At 46.7% G+C, this 12,788-nt stretch overlaps 1 protein-coding gene across 1 annotated transcript in view; it reads right to left on the reverse strand.

The window, feature by feature from the left end:
- Positions 1-941: 941 nt before the first annotated feature.
- The window catches only part of LGR5 (leucine rich repeat containing G protein-coupled receptor 5), a 116,707-nt gene continuing 104,860 nt past the window's right edge, over positions 942-12,788 (reverse strand). Inside the window, exons 9-14 of the mRNA XM_046671633.1 lie at positions 10,186-10,446; positions 9,873-9,944; positions 8,959-9,084; positions 6,983-7,128; positions 4,508-4,591; positions 942-3,545 (exon numbers count right to left, since the gene is read on the reverse strand). Of these exons, the coding sequence (XP_046527589.1) occupies positions 2,458-3,545; positions 4,508-4,591; positions 6,983-7,128; positions 8,959-9,084; positions 9,873-9,944; positions 10,186-10,446 (1,777 nt within the window). The 3' untranslated portion in view covers positions 942-2,457. The remainder of the gene's footprint in view (positions 3,546-4,507; positions 4,592-6,982; positions 7,129-8,958; positions 9,085-9,872; positions 9,945-10,185; positions 10,447-12,788) is intronic.

Below are 12,788 nucleotides of genomic sequence, written 5' to 3' on the forward strand. Positions count from 1 at the left end.
GGGGAAGGCAAGGACTTCAGTTGGTTACTGTCTGGCAACCTCGTGTAACTGATTTAGGGTGGTGGCTTCTGGCCTTTACTTAATCCGATTTGATTCTTATCTAAAAGTTGTGGGACCACCCAATGGCCAGACCCCACCTGCACTGATACCATTTTAACTTTTTTATATGTTCTTTCCTTTGTCTTGTAAACAGATGGCTCACATACCTATGCCTTAAATTTAGCCTTACTCTCCACCCATGTTTGCAGCAGTAGCAGGGGCAGCAGCAGCTCTGACTGCCTGTGGGCCCTGTCCCCACACAGCAGCCCTGCCTGCCCATGGGTCCTGTCCCCATGCCAGCAGCAGCAGCTCTGACTGCCCATGGGTCCTGTCCCCATGCTATTCCACACTATTCTCTAAATAAAAGAGCATTACTGCCAGATCTTGAGAGTCCAAGAAATCTTTCTTTCGACTCCTCGGCTCACCGACCCCGCATCACTAACATGGCTAGGGTTGGAAAACCCATACTCCACAATGACTCTGCAGCTGGTCAGATGTATTTCTAAGTTTCTGAATACAGACAAGCTAAAGCGTTGTTGTCATCCTACCCACTGGCTTCAAGGGTCAGACAGGCTGGAACTGGTGATGTCACCCAGGGAAGTCCCTAAATCATTCTCTATGTCTAATGCTTTGTTGTTTTTTTTTTGAGGAAGATTAGCCCTGAGCTAACAACTGCTGCCAATCCTCCTCTTTTTGCTGAGGAAGACAGGCCCTGAGGTAACATCCGTGCCCATCTTCCTCCACTTTGTACGTGGGACGCCTACCACAGCATGGTGTGTCAAGCGGTGCCACATCCACACCCGGGATCCAAACCAGCGAACCCCAGGCTGCATTTAGGAGACTACAAATTTGCCTAAGGACTCAGTGAAAGACTTGAGAGTATTTTGCTTTAAAGTCACACATTTCATTACGAATTTCTTTTATTTTGTATCCAATAGAAAAGAAAGTTTGGATCTATTTACAAGTGCTGTAATATTTACATATATTATACACAGTTAATGAACGTAAAGAAAATGGGCAGAGAAACACAGTATATATGGAAGAATATGCCACTGTACATGGCTTTTTATCATGGTCCTTAGTGTCACTGAATCTTTACCGTAGTAATAAATACAGCTCTATATTTACACATCTTATAAAACATCTCATAAATGTATTGTTTTCAATTCCAACTTAAAACATCTGATCAAAATAAACATGCTTATATAAAAATAAATCTACCTAACGGTCTCTCTGTTTGGATGCATTAAAGCCACTGTAGTATATCAGAAGTTAGAATTCATCCTTCGACCTTCAGCATTTAATAATTTCACTTCTTAAAATGCCTCACACATGTATTAAATACGAAATGAGCAGAGAAGTCCTGTTCCTGACACCAAGTAGGTCGACACAGCTGACACCAGGCTAACTAAGCAGGGCCTCATGGTACCAAGCCTCTGCTGAGTCCAAAGTGGCTTCAGACGTGGCTGCTGCTAGAGACACACGTGAGAAGCTGTCAGTGATTTAATTCATGTGCACTTGATCATTGCCTTAAGATGCACATCAGCTTGAATCAACTAATAAGAACTCTTGCAAAAAATGTGCACCCAGAAAAAAAATCCCAAGTTGCCTACCCTCTTTTCTAGGTCCATCCACTGCCGGCAATGGACTTTTCTTCTGAGCTCTGGGCACCAGGGAGTTAAAAATGAATTAGATACGGCAAAGCTCGCCTGTACGTGACTGCCATCATGGCAGTTTAAGAATTTAAGTTCACATTCCTTTCCACATAGTTGTAAGCAGTTTTATTCTACTGAGGGTAGGAACTTCTGGTGCTGACACGTAAAACCTGGCATTTCTAAAAATGAAGTAACTATGAACAAATTAATAATACCTTATGTTATCCACTCACTGGGCTGGGGCGGGGAGGCTTGGCGGCCTGGAAGGAGCCTTTCTGAGGGAAGCAGGGGAGGACGTCCCCGTGGTCAGTACACTTGAGATCCCACTGCCACAGCCTCCACTCAGTAACGCAGGCCACTTGGAACTTTCGTTTTCCTAATACCTCCAAACATCTGTTAAGGGGGTTTTTGGTTTAAAACCCCTTTGGTAAACAAGTGGTCCCCCGCCCCAAATCATTAGATTGGTGAGTTTCAAAAGAATTCAAATGAAATTATGGAGAATCGTTCTTGAACATTTCAATCTGTTTTTTGAGAATCTAGCTTACCTAAACAGTGTGACTGATCTCTCTCTTAGCTGAACAAGTTATCCAGGCAGCATTTAGACTTATTTTTCATTCTCCAGTATCAATAGGTTTTCAGCTTTTTCTCACTGAGATTAAAAAAAAATCAAGTTTCAACTCAGCTCTTTTCAGTTACTGTTCAGATGTACTCAATCTCACATTTTTGGATTTTCGATTTTAGGAAACTTTCTCTCACGAATTAATCAGAGACATGGGACGAATGCCACAGACGAGAGGTGACGGCTCTCAGGCCCTGGGTGAGCTGGTGGCACTGTGGAGTCGGCGGGCAGGTCATAGGCCATGCGGGCACTGGGGAAGGTCACCAAGGCCTGGGTGGAGTTGCAGGACTGCTTCTCGGCATCATCAGAGTTCACAGACATCAGGCTGGTGTGTTTCGATCTTGTCCAAAGGCGGGTTTGCTCTCCCAGGCTGCCCAGGTCCTCCTGAAAGTGGGGGTTGAAGAGGATGTACAGAAGGGGATTGAGACAGGCGGGAAGCGGGGCGACCACCAGGAGGATAACCCTAGGTACCTCAGGGCTGACAAAGGTGAGGTTCAGTAAAGAGGAGAGGGACAAGAAAGCCACGGGGCAGTGGAGGACGCAGTTGGTGAAGAGCATCAGCGCCACGTGCCTCACCATGCAGCAGTCCCAGGCGCTGCCCCGGCCGCCCCTCTCCAGGCCGCAGTAGAGCCTGGTGTAGGCCACAGTCATCACAAGGAAGCAGAAGGAGTTGAGCAAGACGAGGGCCACCACGTAGCCCGTGGTGCCAGGCTCGCCGAAGGGCAGCGGGAGGCAGAGCGGGGACGTGCTGTACTCACGGCCGCCCAGCAGTGGGGCCGAGGCCAGGGCCAGCGCCAGCACGGCACACAGCAGGATGGCGGCTTTCAGGCTGGAAAAAGGGGCTTTCCTTTCAAACTTTGCAGAGCATTTCACAGAGAACCCACGCTCCAGGGCTGCCAGAGTCAGCAGGAAAACAGATGATTCCGAAGCAAAAACGGACAAAAACCCAACGACCTGGCAACCGACGCCCTGCTCCCACTGTGCGCCATGCCGGGCAAAGCTGCCAAAGGTGACGGCGTCCACGCCAGCCAGCACCGCGCTGCAGGCCCCCGTGAGCATGTTCACCACGGCTGTTAACCCAATGAGCAGTTTTACGGAAGAGAGGTGCAGCGGGGCTCCGAATACTGTCGAGGTCACTAAGGCATTGCAAGTAAGGGCCAGAACCGCGATGGTCCACACGCCAATTCGGATCAGCCAGTTGCCCAACAGGTATTCGCAGAGTTTGAAGGGGCCTGGAAGTCCAAGGAGGAAGAAGACTGGGTATCAAATTGGGGTCAACAACTTTTGCCAAATTACCTTTCTGTTTCCCTCATTAGGGCACCAAGAGGAGGAGGCCAATGACAGCCACGGTTCACAGTCCCTTTGTGGCTCACCCTGCCACCTTCAACCACCGTGCTCGATGCCTCAGGTCCTCAAGGCACTGACCGGGTGAGCGCACCAGGTGGACACAGAGAAATGGAGATGGGAGCTTAAACCACTTGAGTAAGGTCCCCCAAATACAGCAGTGTTGAGCCACGTAAAAAGCCAGATCTCCCTGGCTTTGCATTATATTTTTTCAGGATGCTTCAAAAAGGTCCTGTAAGCAGAGAAGGGGAATCCCAGGGAAATACTCCATGATGCTAGGAGAGGAAGGAAGGGTGGAATGAAGGTGCAACTCATGCAAGTCTCATCTTAGGGATAGACTGACATTTGATGTTTGGGAGCTTGGGATAACCTAATTGTTGAAAATAATATATCAACCCTTCTCAGTGGTCTTTCTTTTAACTGGTCCATCCTGTTTTCGGGAATGGGACAGGCAATTAAGTGAAGTCAATATATAGACATTTTTTTACTTATCTGTATAAACTATTATTGGCTTTAACCAAGTAGCTATTTAGGGAAGATATAAAAGAAATCACTTTCAAAAATCAGTGATTACACGAAGCAAGACTGTTGCATGCTAGTTCAGGCTAAATTGCTAATATCATTTTAAAAATTACAGATGCTTCTAATGACGTGATTGGTTCTTTACTTTCTGTTAATCTGAATCAAAAGTCTCCCACAAAAACCCTATTTATGAATGGCGGCCAATGCCAGGGAACGAACCCCCCCGGGGAGGGTACTGAGGAGCAGAAAAGGCGGCACAGATTTGGCTGTGAAGTGCGGCCTCGGCGTGGATGGCGATGCTGCTGAGGTGGTCCTGGCGCCTCCTCACCTGGGGAAGGTGAGCACTGTACGGAGTGAAGGGCCTGCAGGTCTTCCTCAAGGTCAAGCAGGAAGTCCTCGAGATCGCGCTCATCTGCAGGAATGAGAGGGCCTGGAGTGATGAGTCCTGTTTCTCTTTTTGGGGGACCGAGTCCCAGGCAGGAGAGTCCTGGGCTGCCTGGAGATAGGAAGTGTCTCAACCGGAAAGGAAGGTCAGACGCCCCACCTTCCCCTGGGCTCTGGCTTTCTCGAAAGTCTGCTAGGGAGCAGCCTCTGGTTGCTCTGCTCAAGCTGCTCTGGGACACAGGATTCCAGCAGAACGAGGGAAAGGGGAGGAGCCAACTCCCGGCCACAACATCTAAGCTCCCTCGTTCTGTTCTTGCTCCCCGGAGCTCCCCATGGCCCCAGACTGCACTGACCTGAATTAAGGGGAGGCTGTGGGCTCTTCGTTCAAGGGAAGAGCCTCTTCGTCCAACTTTCTAACACGTGGACAGCCACAGAGCACAGGCTCCGGGCTGTGTTCTCTGAACACAAGAGAGAGAACCGGGCAGAGCAAGTTTCAGTCTTTTCTGGAGAATTCTGCTTAACGAGGACAAATCAAGCAGCTGCTTGGTGCTTGGGTGTCCAGGAAATAGGCTTTCTGTGATCTGACAGACTGAGACATTGATTTAATTGGTGTGGGGCTTGGGCATCAGTATTTTTAAAAAGCTGTGATTCTAATACGTGGCCCAGGGTTGGAAATCACTGCCCTTGAAACAAACCCCATGAAGAACCTCGTCCCTCTTGTTCACTGAGTCCCTGCTGGGCCTAGAACCATGCCCGACACAGGGCAGGACTTGAATTAGCGGTTTATTTGTTTTTTTAAAAATGAATAATATAGTAGAAATGAGGGTGGATGAGGCAAGAAGAACAAAAACTATAGCAAGACCCATAGCGAGACACATGCTGTGGCCAGAAACCGACAGCCGAGACCTCAGCCCTTCAAACCGACCGTGCAGGAGAAGCACCACGTGACACACACACAGACTGGAGTCAACAAACGGCGGAGGCCCAAGGAAGAAATGCCAGTCTGTTCAGACTCCGTGCGGACTTGCAAGGCTGGCAGGAGAAGACGTGGGGGCTGCCCGGTATGCCCCCTCCCTTCAGGTGTGTCTGAGTCAGGTCCCACTTCAGGGAAAGCTAAGGGCTTCACAGACATTATCTCATTTCACCTTCCTGACAGATGCCCCTGTGGGGCCGGGAGGGGAGCATGTTTTACAATTAGCTGGATAAGAAGCTGGATTCTGTTGAAATACACAGGCATCCGGCATGCCGCCATCTTCCGCTGGCCCCAGGACACAAGAGTATAAACAGATTCTATCTGCTGGAGAAAAAGCTCAGAAGGTGTTTGAAAAGGTATCCATAGAGATGAGGCCCTTTTAAAAGTCCATGGACATATTCATACCAATATTAATAATTACCCATGAGGACAATGTATGCTAACAGGAATGTAATTATAAATATAAGTATTAAGAATTCACTTACAGAAAAGATGAAGTTTTAGAATGAATCTTGACGGAGATTTCTCTTTCTCTAGAGTCTTTAAACAGTGGGGTTGACTCTCAGCTTGCTGGGGAGGTTACAGTGACTAGTCTTTTTTTTTTTTTTGAGGAAGATTAGCCCTGAGCTAACCACTGCCAATCCTCCTCTTTTTGCTGAGGAAGACTGGCCCTGAGTTAACATCCATGCCCATCTTCCTCTACTTTATAAGTAGGACGCCTACCACAGCATGGCTTTTGCCAAGCAGTGACAGATCTACACCTGGGATCCGGACCGGTGAACCCCAGGCCACGGAGAAGCAGAACGTGTGTACTTAACTGCTGCGCCACCGCTGGGCCGGCCCCACAGCGACTAGTCTTGATACAAGCTCAGTACAAGGTTGACACAAGGGAAGCCATACTGTAACTGTGAATGACCTCTGATTAACTAGCCCAGACATGCTCTGTAGATTTTGTGGCCCCTCCCAGCAGCTTTAAGATGATAACTTTGTTCTTTTGAGTTCCTTAGGAATGTGATGACTCCCAGCAGAGAGCCTATGCTGATAGCCATTGTGAATGACAACGGAAAGATCAGGGTATGGGCATTGCTCCATTCTCTGATGCATATCCAGTAAAACAAAGGACTGTCAGGAACAGGGACCAGATGTCTGCCCCACCCAGAGACCAGCCACCTCTCCCACCGGGAGACCAGCCCCATATATAACTGGCCTGTGGTGTTTGTTCTGGGAGATGGTTCTTTTGGACGTGAGGTGGCCATCTTCCGTCTTGCTAGCAAGCTGTAATAAAGTCCTTTCTCTCCCATCCCCTTCCCTCCTGACTGTGGCAGGTCTTGCAGTGAGCAGATGACCCCCCTCGGGCTGTAACAGTCTGGAGTTGAGATGATCTGTTTGATGACTTTTCAAGACCCTTCCAGAGACAATTTCATCCTGCGACAGAGCAGGTCTTACCTTGGACTTGAAGCATCCCCTCATCTTTCCTGTGAAGGTCGCCTGTGCTGCTGTTGTCACCTTCATTCCTCTGACTGGAAATTTTATAGACGCTCTCACACACACCAAATGCACAGCACTGGTAAGCATAAGGCATTTCTATAACCCTTCGAATGAGCAAAACCAGACAAAACACACTTGGAGAGAGGTTGTTAAACACAGTGTCCATCTTCTCACTCAATAATTCTGCCTGTGAATTTTAGCCTTAATAAATAACCTAAAATATTAACTATATGCATAAAGATGTTCATTACAGTGCTATTTATAACAACAATGGAGTTATTAAAAATTATTGCTATGGAATGTTGATAATTGCTGAGGCTGAAGATGGGTATGACAAATAAAAATGGCAAGTAATAGGATATATTGGAGTATATGAGGAAGCCATTTTGTGTAAACCTAATTCGGCCTGACCTTGTCTTTCCAAAAGGGCCTGATGGAGGCCGTTGAGCATGCATTGTATATCTGCTTTAGAGATTCCCTATGGCAAGAGCAAAGGCCTTTGAGATAAAGGTGCAACTTCTCTCGCCCTCCCAAGGTTGGCATCTCCTTAAAGATTAAGCATCTTTCTTTAGGCTGGGAACCGATTGCAGCGCTCATCTGTGACCGCCCAGCCCGAGGCAACACACCTGCCACCCTGCGGCGTTCACTGAGATAGCAGACCTGTCTGCCGTTTCCATCAATCGCTGTGCTGACAGAGCAGCCTCGTGACTATTGTAAAAGGGACAGTTCAATCATATGTGAAACATACTCTTTGAGGGTATATAACCACCCTGTATACCCCCACTTCTTTGGAGTGCTCTGTTCCTTTGTGGAAAGACTCTCCTGGATTATAATCCTAAAATTTAAGCTCAGAATAAACTCACCCAAATTTTCATTTATAGATTGGTTATGGATTATTTTCATCGACCGGTATATATTATTTTCCCTACTTTTGTGTTTGAAAATTTTCATAATAAGAAGGTTAAAAAATGACTGCTAGGGGGCCGGCCCAGTGGCGCAGTGGTTAAAGTTTGCACATTCCACTTCGGCAGCCTGGGGTTCACCAGTTCAGATCCCAGGTGTGGACATGGCACTGCTTGGTAAGCCATGCTGTGGTAGGTGTCCCATATATAAAAGGTAGAGGAAGATGGGCACGGATGTCAGCTCAGGGCCAGTCTTCCTCAGCAAAAAGAGGAGGATTGGCAGCAGATGTTAGCTCAGGGCTAATCTTCCTCAAAAAAAGACTGCTAGGAAAATTGCAGCACCAATAAAAAGTGCTTATGGTATGATATAACGTTGAGTGATGAAAACATGATATGTTTGTATACATATTGTGATTCTAACAAAAGCACATTAGAAACACAGTCTGGAAGGAAATAACATAAAAAGTTGCTTACGGGATATTTTTAGATTTTTTTCTCCTTTCTACTTTCCAAACTCTCTTGGGGTTATGGTTTTAATAGTAGTAAAAAGTACTGTGGTTTAAAAAATAATGTGTGTATATATATAATCTTTCAAGGAACTTCTTGATGGATAATAAGCATAACAGGTTTTAAAGAGCATTACTTCCTCAAATAAATATCAATTTAGTACATTTTATTAGAACCAACACACAAGCTAGATGAATTTAAAAATGTAAACAGGAGACCAATAATGTTATAATGTTATTTAATTACATGTCCTAGTCTATATCCTATGGATCAATGGTCTTCAAACTCTTTCCATGAACCGTCTGATTCTGGGAGGCGTCTTTGAGAAAGAACGGAAATGTGGTCAGCAGGACACACTCGCCCCTTCGGACGGGCCCTAACAATGCCTTGGGGGGCGGGCACTGGAGGGCATGAGATGCAATTCAAAGGAGTCCCGTGACCTCATAAATTTTGAAAACTACTATAACACGCCTATTATTTCACATGACCACAAATGTATCTTATTAGTTTCAATGACAGACTCACTTGAGTTCTGGAAAGTTTTCAGATGATATCAAGCTCTGCAGGCCATGATTTCCTGTTAATTTTAAGTGAGTTAAACCACGTAACCCGGTTACAGGAAAGGACGACAGGCGGTTGGACGACAGGTCACTGCAAAACATGGAACAACAGTGCTTTCAGTCTGGGCTGCACTAAACGCTCACATTAGAAAAGCAAACCAAAGAGTATCAAAACATTCGGTGAAGCATCTAAGCAGGGTCCTGACTCTTACTGCTAAAAGTAACCATTTTGGTTTTAGCTCCTGAGAACTTTTCTATTTACAATCAGAATTACAAGGGGAAAAATGTTTAATTGCATCTAAATTTTAATTTCTATGTTCAGCTTAATTTTGCCAGGTGGGGACATCTAAAGCCATGTGGAAGGTGTTACATCTAATTTGAACAATGGTGCTGACTGGATTCGGTCAGGGTGAGGGAAGACACCACTGGGGTTTATTCGTTCCTTCTCCCCTTGACTTGTGTCTGACCAATCCCTTCTTTTTCTGTCAGACAAGGGAGATGGGGTGAGGAAGGAGCAAGAGGTAGAAAGGGGAGGAAAAAAGAGACAAGAAGGTTTACCGTTAGTCAAGAGGGTGAACCGTAAAATGAAAGCCCTTTAGCTCCAACTGACATCTTATTCCATTCCTCATGACTGCTCAGCAAAACGGGAGGTTTCGCCTCAATAACCAGAACCTGCTGTCACCAAGACCTTCACTGTCCAGGTGAGGGCCCTCACGGCCTTGGGGGCGGCTCCCTCTGCACGACAGCTCTGCAGTGGAGGACACTGAGGACTGGGCAGTCTGTGCACTGCAGGCTTCCTCTTCAAAACCAGCATTTTTATTAATTGGAAGCTCCCCACTTACTAAATGACACGTCATAGGGCAGCACTGAGATACTCACAGTTTTCTTAGAGAAGGCAACGTAGAAAATGCATTGGGGTGAATAATGGCAATTTTGTTCCAAGCTAAATTTCTAAAACAAAAAAAAGGCAAATGAGAGAATTATATAAAAAAAGAAGACTGTGTGAAGTTTTACCATATACATGCATTTTTCTACCAAAATTTAATTTCCATTCAGGACAGGAACAATTAGCTTATCAAGTCATCCTTCAGATAAAGATATTAGTAGATAAAACGACTAAAGAGAAAACTTAAATCAACCTTGTTTAAGTCGATTGAGAAAAAACTATCCAGGCAGAAATTTTAGGTTTTACCCTCTTCTTGCTACAAGGTTGACTTTAACATGGTTGTAGAATTCCATCAGGGTGTTTCTAGGATGAGTTGGGGTGAAGGAAGTGGGAAGATTAAAGGACTCCTGAGACTCTTCCTCTGACAAGCAGCTCAAGTGAAGTGATAAAACATCCCTGGACGTGTGACGAAACTGAGCAAGACTCTGCAATACATTGCCATGTGTGTCAGGCCCCAAGAGAAACACAGGGAAGCTTTCCAAAGAATTCCCAGTAAAGAAGATGGACATTTAAATTCTTAACTGGGAAATGAATAAAAAAGGGGCTAACATACGTTGGAAATAAAATCCTTTGATAACAAAGAAAATCTACAATTTATGGAGAAATAAAATTCACTCAACATACACACGTAATGAAATGTAGATAATTTAGCAGGAATAAAGAAAAGGAGCCATGAACTTAAAATTTGTATTTTTAGAATGCATAACTAATGAGGGTAACTAAGTCTAGACATTTGAATAAATTGAAAGTCCTCACAGTTGACTTTTTTCTAGCCCAGAGAGGTGATTTATTCATGATTCTGGGTCCTCTGAGTCACTCTGGGTACAGGGTCGTTAAATTCTCATACATACACAGAATACTTGTATTCTCATTGGAAAGACTCCCTGACCTGGGGGAAAAGGAAGGCTTTTTTTTTTGCCCCTTCATTGATCTCAGAGCAGAAGCAGGTTCCAGCTAACAAGGGGAAGAAACGGCATGGAGGGGTGGGAAAGCCACAACGGCAGTCGGCAGTCGGGAAGTTGCCAGAGGAGATGGTCTTTGAGCGCTCGTCAAACACGAGTCCAGGGAGGAGCGAGTCCTCCATCTGTCAGTCTCCGCAGCTTTAAGCAGGACGTGGTGCCCGGGAGCCGCACAGTCAGTGTCAGGAACTCCCCCAGTCCTGCCACAGGCTTTATAGCGCTTTGACTGGGGTTCAAGTAAGAGGGTGGTGCAGTCACAGGAGGGTCACTCCATTCCCTTTTTTGAGCCTGTGTGTGGGGGTCCCACGGCCGCCTCGGAGGAGCCTGGTCCACTCTTCTGCCCTGCACCTGGGGCTGACCTGCTGACCCCAGGGCTCCTGCTGTTCTCAGCCGGGTTCCCAGGGGAAGCTCCCCGGGGGGGCCGGGCGGGGAGAGGGGAGGAGAGGGCTTGAGCCCTTGCGGCCTGCTCCTTCTGTGTCCTGGAATCTCGTCTCTGGTGGCAGCTGCACACGTTCTCAACCGCAGCATCCCCTCTCCACGCCTCTGCTCCTCCTGGGTTTTAGAAACACGAGTTCCTCCCTCTGTCTGTTGAGGCCCAGTCATGTCACTGATTTCTGAGCACTCATCCTTGCCTGCTCCCTGCCAGCACCCATGCACATCTTCCTTCATTTGAACCCTCTGGGGTGAATTCTGTTCCCTGCCAGGACCCTCACCGATACACCCTAAAAGGATACACAGTTGTTCTTATAATGACAACAATAACGATGATACTGTTGCACATGTACTACGTGTCAGCTATAGTTATGAGTTTTTCACAAGGATTATCTCATAACCTCAACACAACGTAAGAGGAAATATCATCATTCGCCCCATTTTACTGTGAGGAATGAAGCACAGTGTAATCTCAGGAGCTAGGGTTCACACCCAAGCAGACAGACCTCAAAGTCCATGATCTTTTGCTCAGAACATGTTTGGAATTCTTTTGTCTTTTTAAATTTTTTTTTCACTTTATTTTTTGAGGAGGGTTAGCACTGAGCTAACATCTGCCACCAATCCTCCTCTTATTTGCTGAGGAAGACTGGCCCTGAGGTAACATCCGTGCCCATCTTCCTCTACTTTATACGTGGGACGCCTACCACAGCATAGTTGACAGGCGGTATGTTGGTCTGCACTGGGGATCCGAACCGGTGAACCCTGGGCCACCAAAGCGGAATGTGTGAACTTAACCACTGTGCCACTGGGTCGGCCCCCATCGAATTCTTCAGTAAACAATGAGAGACCACTGCACTAGATCCTGGTGATAAGAAGATGGAGTGGTTTTCAGGGAAGGCATGTTCTACCTGATCAAGTGCTGAGTGTCGAGTCCTGTGGCAGAGAATGTGCAAAGTGCATCACAGTGCAGTAGGCTCCAGACAGGAGATCTTGTTTTCATGGGATGGACAGGGGGCAAGTTAAGAGTGTGGAGGAATCAATGGGCAACAGGCCCAGAAGAAACAGCGGCCTGTGTGTCAGGGGCTAGGAATGTGGTGAGAGGTGACGCTGTACCAGGAGGTTGGAATCAGAGTTTGAAGGGCGGTGCTGGGAAGTTTGGTCTGGATCTTGAAGACAATAGGAGAATAACAGAAGATTCTGAAGCAGGGAAGTAACATGACTAGATTTCCACTTAAGAAAGATTCTCTTTGGAGAATGAGATGAATGGGTAGAGACGGATGGTGGATGGACTGGTTAGGAGGAAGAGGATGGTGATGAGACAAATGGGTAGAGACGGATGGTGGAAGGGCTGGTTGGGAGGAGGGTGGTGATGAGACAAATGGGTAGAGACGGATGGTGGAAGGACTGGTTAGGAGGAGGGTGGTGGCGTTGGGACGAATGGGTAGAGATGGGTGGTGG

The sequence above is a fragment of the Equus quagga genome, chromosome 1, assembly GCF_021613505.1.
Source record: "Equus quagga isolate Etosha38 chromosome 1, UCLA_HA_Equagga_1.0, whole genome shotgun sequence".
NCBI lineage: Eukaryota > Metazoa > Chordata > Mammalia > Perissodactyla > Equidae > Equus > Equus quagga.